At 37.3% G+C, this 9552-nt stretch overlaps 1 protein-coding gene across 1 annotated transcript; it reads left to right on the top strand.

The window, feature by feature from the left end:
- Positions 1-408: 408 nt before the first annotated feature.
- Positions 409-8399, top strand: LOC111468105 (aconitate hydratase, cytoplasmic-like). The gene is made up of 20 exons (XM_023113174.1): positions 409-897; positions 1288-1392; positions 1513-1673; positions 1771-1863; positions 2256-2441; positions 2634-2795; positions 2924-3068; positions 3156-3298; positions 3381-3437; positions 3557-3636; positions 3765-3840; positions 3975-4160; positions 4361-4428; positions 4945-5063; positions 5215-5336; positions 6194-6292; positions 6377-6856; positions 7510-7608; positions 7702-7944; positions 8053-8399. Exons 1-20 carry the CDS (start codon positions 624-626, stop codon positions 8119-8121), a joined length of 2967 nt encoding a protein of 988 aa, XP_022968942.1. The 5' UTR covers positions 409-623; the 3' UTR covers positions 8122-8399.
- Positions 8400-9552: the final 1153 nt, after the last annotated feature.

Raw genomic sequence — 9552 nt, 5'->3', positions numbered from 1 at the left:
TTCTTACAAAATTTGTTAGTTTTAACCAAAAATTAATATAACAGATAAATTTGGGTAAAAAAAATCTGGAAAAAAACTTTATAAATTTAATTAGGTTAAAACACAATTTTAATTTTTGTCATAAAATTTCAAATTTAGTATAATATAGTTTCAATAAAGTTCAAGGTTGATCTTAATTCATTGTAACAAAAATAATGAAAATTATCTAATCAATTTAAATAATTTTTGAAGTGTATAGATTCAATTAAAATGAAATTAAATATTAAACAATCAACGCCCTAAAGATACCGTCATCAAAACGAAAGGCTGTTTTGAGATTGGACCAGTGGTGATGGTGAACGGTGCACCTCACTGTAGACGAGTAATTCTCTTGTCCCTCTTGGAGGCTCTTAATTAACTTTACCCGCCAGATCAGTTCCAAGAACAAAAGTGGCACGCAGCCCTAAGTGTTTATCCCTTCTCCACACGCCCTCCACCTGCATTCTTCCTATCGCTGAGAACGACGACCGCTACGTTCCTTTCTCACTGGTTCTTCCCATAACGGCTTCCATTTCCAGGCTCAACTCCCAATCCTTATCCCATAATTCTCTTATTGTCGTCATCCTGATAGCCATTCGTATATAATGGCTTCGGCCTCAGCATCTGCGCTGCTCAGAGCTTCAAGAGCAAGGTTATTATCACCTTCCTTTTGCTCCAGAGCCTTTCCCGGTTCTTCTCCGAAGCCGTCCTCACTCTCGTTCGCCACCACTTATAGTTCTCTCAGTGGTTCCTCTGCCTTTCGATCGGTTTCTCGCTGGAGCCACGGTGTCGACTGGCGTTCTCCTCTCAGTCTTCGTGCTCAGATCAGAGCCGCTGCTCCTGTGATTGAACGTTTTCATCGTAAATTCTCCTCCATGGGTATGGCCAAGAAAAGTTAGCTTGATTATTTGTTTTTTCCATTTCTTGTTTGTGCGGAACGATCTGTCTTTGATGTGATTGTTCGGTTACGATGTTTATTGAATGGAATATTTTCTGTTGTCTTAACGGATGTATGCTAGATAATATGGTTTATTCGCTTTGCTGAGCGATTAAAGGTAATAGGATGGAAGTAGTCTAATAGGCCTGTTTCTTTCTTTTTCTTTTTCTTTTTCTTTGCTTGGTTTACTGTTAGTTTATCTAGTTTATCAGGACCAGATATGCTGTGAGGACGAAATTTGATGCCGCGAGTTCAAGACTTAATGTTGTTCTTAGTTCTTTTTATTTTATGTATATCTCCCTTATTCTGATCAAGCATTGTTATGGTTTCAGCTGCCCAAAATCCTTTCAAGGAAAATTTAACGAGTCTTCCAAAGCCTGGCGGTGGAGAATTTGGAAAGTATTACAGTCTACCATCTCTGAATGATCCGAGAATTGGTAACTTTTTCAAACTGACTACTGCAGAAGGATTGTTTTAATAGTTTTCGACAAAGCATTATCGTTTCTTGTTTTGCTTCTTGTGAATACTCCTTTTTATTTTACGTTTATGCCCAACAGATAAGTTGCCTTACTCCATCAAAATATTACTTGAATCTGCAATTCGGAACTGTGACAATTTCCAATTGAAAAAGGAAGACGTGGAGAAAATTATTGATTGGGAAAATAGCTCTCCAAAGCAAGTTGAAATTCCTTTCAAACCTGCTCGTGTCCTACTGCAGGTACTGTTTGATAGACTCTGAGGTTTTCCTGGATGATTTTGTTCTTTTCTGTCTTTATTTTTCAAATTGTGCCCTCCTAACATTTCCACGATCACAGGATTTTACTGGGGTACCAGCGGTTGTTGATCTTGCCTGTATGCGTGATGCCATGAACAAACTTGGCAGTGATTCCAATAAAATAAATCCCCTGGTATGCATTTACTTCTTTAACACTTGTTGCTATGTCGGTGGTAAAATGTACTCTACATTATTGGGGTTCACTACTTTGACCAATGGTCTTACGTCATATGTTGATAGCCAAGATGTGAGAAATATGATGAGATGTTTCATGCTGATATTCAATTACTATCAAGAACTGTGACATTTAATCCTATTGCTTTTTTACTCCTGATCGTGATCATAATTCATAGATTTTTCTTGACCACTTATAGGGAATATAATCTGTAGTCACGATATCCTCTTTTCAAGTTATCATTTCTTTTTGGTGCAGTTGCAGGTTACTGTAGATATCCTTGACCACCCAAATTTATGTCATCTAGTTTTTCCATAAATTTCTTACTGGAATTAGCATCTGTCGTGTAGGTTCCTGTAGACCTTGTAATTGACCATTCAGTTCAAGTTGATGTAGCAAAATCAGAAAATGCAGTCCAGGCCAATATGGATCTTGAATTCCAAAGGAACAAGGAAAGATTTGCTTTCCTAAAATGGGGGTCTAATGCATTCCAGAATATGCTTGTTGTTCCTCCTGGATCTGGTATTGTGCATCAGGTACTAATATTTTAAGTGAGCTAGAAGGTTCTGGATTAAAAAAATTTACTTTTGAGAAGGTTTTCTGTTGCTGCTAGCAGGACTGTATTAATTCATCACTACTTTTGGTCGAAAAATGTTATTAAATGAAATGAAAATAAGGAGAAGTGATGATAGCATTAAATCTTATAATTGAACGTTTTAATATTTCAGGTCAATTTGGAATATCTTGGAAGAGTGGTTTTCAACACTGGTGGTCTGCTCTATCCAGATAGCGTGGTTGGAACTGATTCTCACACAACAATGATTGATGGTTTGGGGGTTGCTGGTTGGGGTGTTGGAGGTATCGAGGCAGAGGCTGCAATGCTTGGACAGGTAATTGAGTTCTGATCTTTGGTTTTCAATTGATTTTTGTAGATTCAGTACACATTTTGTCTATTTTGAAGGCTTGGGTTGAGTTCTATACTTTCCAGAGTCTGATGTTTGAATTTTGTTATTGATAGCCAATGAGCATGGTATTGCCTGGTGTTGTTGGGTTCAAGTTATCTGGAAAATTACGAAATGGGGTCACTGCTACTGACTTGGTTTTGACTGTAACACAAATGTTGAGGAAGCATGGTGTTGTTGGAAAATTTGTAGAGTTCTACGGTAATTACATCCTGTGACCTATCAATGCGCTGTTTTTCACCCAATTTTACTTTTCAGCCGATGGTTGAATGAAATGTGATTTTGTAGGGGATGGCATGGAGGAACTATCGTTAGCTGACCGAGCCACAATAGCAAATATGTCTCCTGAGTATGGTGCGACTATGGGGTTCTTCCCGGTGGATCATGTTACCTTGCAATATCTCAAGTTAACTGGAAGAAGCGATGAAACTGTGGGTGTTATCTCAGTGCATTGATAAATAAGTTGTATAGAAGAAGTGAAATCCTATATAACTTTTCTGTTTCTGACTGCAGGTGTCGATGATTGAAGCTTACCTCCGGGCAAATAAAATGTTTGTCGACTATAATGAGGTAAATTCCTGCATATTACTTTTTTTAAGTTCTGTTATGAGTGTTCACCTGCTGGTCTTCTGATTTTTTAGATGTAGCAGTAGTGGTTTTCTTATGTTTGGTCAATTTTTGTTGTTCAGCCTCAACAAGAAAGAGTGTATTCATCTTACCTACAATTAGACCTTGCGGGTGTAGAGCCATGCATTTCAGGTCCAAAAAGGTATGCGTTCTTAGCTGCTTTGTCAGTATCTTCTTTGCCCTTCATGTTTAGGTTCCTAGATTCAGATTTTAATATTTTATATCAGAATCTTGGATGTAGTCTTATACTCTTATGCTGCATCTGTAAAGACCCCATGATCGCGTGCCTTTGAAAGAGATGAAGTCTGATTGGCATGCTTGCCTTGATAACAAAGTTGGGTTTAAGGTATGTGTGTTACTTCTTCTATCACATATAGTGTGGCTAACATATATCTAATCATATTCTTTTTAAATTGACACCAGTCTTATCATAATTTATGTTTATTCTGTAAATATTTTTAATTCTTGCTTTAATTCAAGGGATTTGCTATACCAAAAGAAGCACAGGAAAAAGTGGCGAAGTTTTCATTTCATGGACAGCCAGCTGAGCTGAAACATGGTAGCGTTGTTATCGCAGCTATAACAAGCTGTACCAACACGTCAAACCCTAGTGTTATGTTAGGCGCTGCTCTTGTAGCTAAAAAGGCTTGTGAACTTGGTTTACAGGTACTCATGGACATGGGTGTTCAATTCATTTAAGAGACTTCTTTTTGTATCCCTTCCTCTTCCAATGTTTAATAATTTCTTCAAACATTGTGATTTTAGCTCGTCACTTTAGTTCTGCTTTTATCCTTTTTGGCCTGGCTTGAGGGGCGAAAGTATAGTCTTTACATGTTAATCATATCTTATTCTTAACGTTACACCAGGTCAAGCCATGGGTGAAGACAAGTCTTGCACCGGGCTCCGGAGTTGTGACAAAATACTTATTGAAGAGGTAATTAATCATCAAACCTAATTGTTATATATTTACTGCATCTAGTCTAGTAATTTTCATATTTCTCATTTCTTGTTTCACTGTCTTGTTTTTTTCGAAAGAAAAAAAAGAGCAATTGAAACATGTTTGATAATTGTTCTTGTTCTTTTTTTCCTTTGAAAAAATAGAAGTGTTCTCTAGAGGCTTTAAGTTGAGAAAAAAATTACTTAAAAATACATTCAGATTATTTTTATTTCTATTTTTTATATTTACCTTATTTTATAAATAAAAATGATTAAAAAAAAAACTATTATTAATGTTATAAAAAAAAAACTATTATTAATGTTATAAAAAAAAAAAATGAAATAAAAATTTTTATGTTTTGAGTTTAAGTCTTTGTACTGTAAAACAAAAAAGAACAGGAAGAATGCTAGCCTTTCCAGACATCAGTGAAAATATTTCTTATCTAAAAAAAATCACCTTTCTTTTGTTACGCAAGAACATGAAAAATAATAATTCTGTATGTGATTGATGCAGTGGACTACAGCCATATCTAAATCAGCAGGGCTTCCATATAGTTGGCTATGGTTGTACAACCTGTATCGGTAATTCTGGGGATTTGGATGAATCAGTATCTGCTGCTATATCCGAGAACGGTAATTTTAGAATGTGATAAGCTGATAAGATATTGTAATCAGGGGATGCGATTGTTACAAAATGGCCCGACTTTACTCGTTAAATAATATTTAACAGGTATACTGTTTCATTTTCGCCTTGATTAATTTTTTATGGACTTTGTTCATGCAGATATTGTTGCAGCTGCTGTGCTCTCTGGGAACCGGAATTTTGAGGGTCGTGTTCATCCACTGACCAGAGCGAACTACCTTGCTTCACCTCCCTTGGTGGTGGCTTATGCCTTAGCTGGCACGGTATGCACTGGCAGTTTTTATATCTACTTCTTCTGATCAATTTTGGGCTGTGGAATGATAAAATGTATTGGGTACTGTTTTGGTTCCTTTGATCATATTTAGTTGTAAGGTGGATTTCAGAGAGGTAGTGGTATGAAAATCATCAAAACGTCTAGTCCAACCTTTCTGTAGTTTTTAATTCTTCTTTTGTGGTCTAAGGTGGGGGATTGTTGGTTGAGAAATAGGACAATGTCCTTTTTACACAGGGTCTTACCTCAGCATAGCTTAACAGTAGATTTTTATTGGTTTATTGCCTTCTGACTGGTAGGATGTTAGTTTCACTCCATAAGATTTCAGTAACAATGTAGTTATTTGCAGAGGGCTGTTTTTGCAACTCCATACGGTTTCAATACAATAGGCTATTTTGACACTTTGGTGGTATTCCAACTTATTTAGTGCATTGCTTGCTGCTCTTTGTTGCTTTATAGATAGAAAGTAGAGGTTCTTCTTGACATTTGAAAGGGCGTCACATGACCTTTTCCTTCTTTAGTTTGTAGTAACTGTAGATCGTTTTTTAATAGTGTTTTCTGTCGCAACCTTTTTAACTAACCGGATGGTATTTTTTAACCTCCCTGGGTCTGATTTCGGCGGTGTTAAGTCTTAATGTTCGCAAATACATATTTTTTTAAAGAAGAATATGATTTTGGCGATGTCTCTGTCACCCTCTCGCAGTTGTAAAACTATTGAGTTAAATGGTGTCTCAAGCTATCATATAAGAATCATATTTTTGGAATAGTTGAGTGAAAGTCATGAATTATGCTGTGGCTCTAATCTGGTACTATTTTGTCCTCATGAGATAACTTGAACGAGTTTTCCAGGTTGATATCGACTTTGAGAAGGATCCAATTGGAAAAGGGAAGGATGGAAAGGATGTCTATTTCAGAGACATCTGGCCTTCTACAGAAGAAATAGCCGAGGTAGATAGTTTTTATATTGTGGAAGTGCAGTGAAATACGTTTTACAAGTAATAATTGATTTAACTGGTTTAAAATACATCTTAGGTTGTTCAATCCAGTGTATTGCCTGACATGTTCAAAAGTACTTATGAATCTATCACAAAAGGAAACCCAATGTGGAACCAACTTTCAGTCACTGCTGGCACCCTGTATTCATGGGACCCCAAGTCCACCTATATTCATGAACCACCCTACTTCAAGAATATGACCAATGACCCTCCAGGAGCACATGGTGTTAAGGATGCTTACTGCCTGTTGAACTTTGGAGATAGTATTACTACAGATCACATTTCCCCTGCAGGAAGCATCCACAAGGACAGTCCTGCGGCAAAGTACCTTCTTGAGCGTGGAGTGGATCGTAAGGATTTCAATTCTTATGGAAGTAGGCGTGGCAATGATGAGGTGATGGCAAGGGGTACTTTTGCCAACATTCGCCTTGTTAACAAGCTTTTAAATGGTGAAGTTGGTCCCAAGACCGTTCATGTTCCCACTGGAGAGAAACTTTATGTCTTTGAAGCAGCAGAAGTAAGTATCCTTCGTTCTCATATTTTGCGTACTTTTTCTTTTCTTAATAAAGTAGTAGACGCATGCTATATCCCTCTATTCTTCAGTTTTGGTTTCTCTGCTTGCTCAAAAGTCACCTTAACTTCAGGTAGATGATCTTTTGTTTCTGTGCTGTTTCTTCTTACCGTCGTTCTTTTATTTTTGTATGGAGTGAAGAAACACATTGTAATTAAAACAACAGTTTAAATTTCCTTGTTGCAAATTGGATATATCTTTTGTATTCCCTATGAATGTGTTTCCTTTTTGTACCTCTTTGAATAATTTCATTCGATCTATGAAATTGTTTCGTATCCAAAATAATAATAATTAAACAACAGTGGTATGATAGTGGGTTGAGCATTAATTTGGAAGGAATGTTGTTGAAAATTGGTTAGCTCTCTGTGAGGGGTGGTGCATCATTTTCGGTTTTCATCGTGTTCTACGTTTTTTCTTTTCCTTGGGTGTAAATTTCATAATTCCCACGAAATAGACAAGTTAGTGGACCAACTTGTCATGGAAAAACTAGATCCATTGTCCCATCTTACATGATATTGTTTTGGCGCAATGTTATGGTTGATTTAGAATTTTCACCTTTTGTAATGCTGACTTAGTTGTCGTGATCTATTTTCTGTCAGAGATACAAGTCAGCCGGTCAAGACACCATTGTGCTGGCTGGGGCTGAGTACGGAAGTGGAAGCTCTCGGGATTGGGCTGCCAAGGGTCCAATGTTATTGGTGAGTGTTTCTAATTCATGAAAAATAGATTCTTCAGTTATTTTCGTTCATCGAACCTGCAATCGACCAACTTCTATAATTTATTGGCACCAGGGAGTTAAAGCTGTTATTGCCAAAAGCTTCGAGAGAATTCATCGTAGTAACCTGGTTGGAATGGGTATCATCCCACTTTGTTACAAGTCTGGTGAAGATGCTGATTCACTTGGCTTGACTGGACATGAACGTTACACAATTGACCTCCCAACCAACATCAGTGAGATAAGGCCTGGCCAAGACTTGACTGTCACTACTGATTCTGGAAAATCTTTCACCTGCACTGTTCGCTTTGACACTGAGGTTAACTCCACTTTCTTTTCCTTTCACACCCCATCATCAGCTTGAAACGCTTTCGTTTTCCCTACTTGCAACCTCGAATTTGCCCCTAATTTCAATTCCTGTCTACAGGTGGAGCTGGCCTATTTCAATCATGGAGGTATCCTTCCGTATGTTATTCGAAATCTCATTAAGCAGTGAGGAACATGTGGAGTAGCTAATTTAGCAGCAGCAATGGCGTGAGAACTCGTCCTTTTTGTATTCCCCATTTTCATTAATAAGAAAACGAAACTCCCGTGTGGGACTCAATTTTTTTAATAGAGAGCGATCTATAAAGCACAGCAGGTTTGCCTGTCTAAAAACTTTCGAGGTTGTAGTTATTATTTACGATTATTCTCATCTGGCAGCATCTATCCTGTCGCTGTATCATAATCACCCTTTTTTTATTCTAATATGATCCTACTAGTGGTTGGGTACTACGCTGCATATCCGAGTTGCTGGCATCCACATTGTTAAAGGATATAATAGAAATGAAGGTTAAACACCCTAATGGAATTACAAGCCATTTCTTAGATTCTTGGAACCGTCAGCAAAAAGTAGTCAATATTTTTTACTGCCTAGGGAGAATAAATAAGAGATTTTGATGAGTTTCTTACATAATTTACTCCTCAATTATTTGCTCTATGTCAGTATGTTATGTCAATTAAACAAGTATGATATGAATCAAATAACTTCAGTAAGATCGAGATCCGTCGACGTCGTTGAAAATAAGACTTTTTTGTTTTTTTACAATGAAAAAATGACCATTATTTGGTTGATAGTACATCAATTATTTATTTGGGCACTAAGCTCCAAAGGAATAAAACGACTCCATAGTCCATACCCATCACAATTAATGGGGATAAATTTCCATTCCAATTATGAAATCAATTCAGTACAACAAACGATGTAGATTCTTTTTAGTACAAAAACAAAAAATGTGATGGGGAGGGGAACAAATCACCATATATAAGGGTGTGAAAAGGGAAAGTCCAAAGAGGACAATATTTGCTAGCGGTGGATCTAGGTCGTTAGAAATGGTATTAGAGCTAGACACCGGACGATGTGCCAACATTCTCGCTGTTCCCTGACGGGGGTAGACACGAGGCGGTGTGCCAGTAAAGACTGGGTTCCAAAGGGGGTGGATTTGGGGCGGTCCCACGTCGATTGGAGGAAGGAAAAGAGTGCCAGCGAGGACGCTGGGCTTGAGGGGTGGATTGTGATGTCTCACATTGGTTGGGGAGAACAAATCTTCATATATAAGAGTTTTAAAATCTTCAAATTCTTACATGTAAGATGTAAAGAAAAAAAAATGCCACCCATACATAACATCTATGTCAGCCTTTCCGTCTGAATGCATTCAAAAAGACCCGCTTTGTAGATGATCCCTATACAAGAGGAGATTATAACAATCTTTCCAGTTATTTATTTCGTTCCCTATTTCTATTTAATATAATCCTTAGGAAAAGTAGTTTGTTTCCGCCGAGCTAAAAAACGATGTCGACGTCTCTAGTAAACCAAAGACACTGTTTAATAGCTATTTTGTTTTGCTTCAATCTCCCTTATCCAAAGAAAAAATTGAAGATTTAGTTA

This window comes from Cucurbita maxima, unplaced genomic scaffold (genome assembly GCF_002738345.1).
Source record: "Cucurbita maxima cultivar Rimu unplaced genomic scaffold, Cmax_1.0 Cma_Scf00036, whole genome shotgun sequence".
Classification (NCBI taxonomy): domain Eukaryota; kingdom Viridiplantae; phylum Streptophyta; class Magnoliopsida; order Cucurbitales; family Cucurbitaceae; genus Cucurbita; species Cucurbita maxima.
The sequence above is the reverse complement of the archived record's forward strand: the minus strand, read 5'-3'. Positions and strand labels throughout refer to the sequence as shown.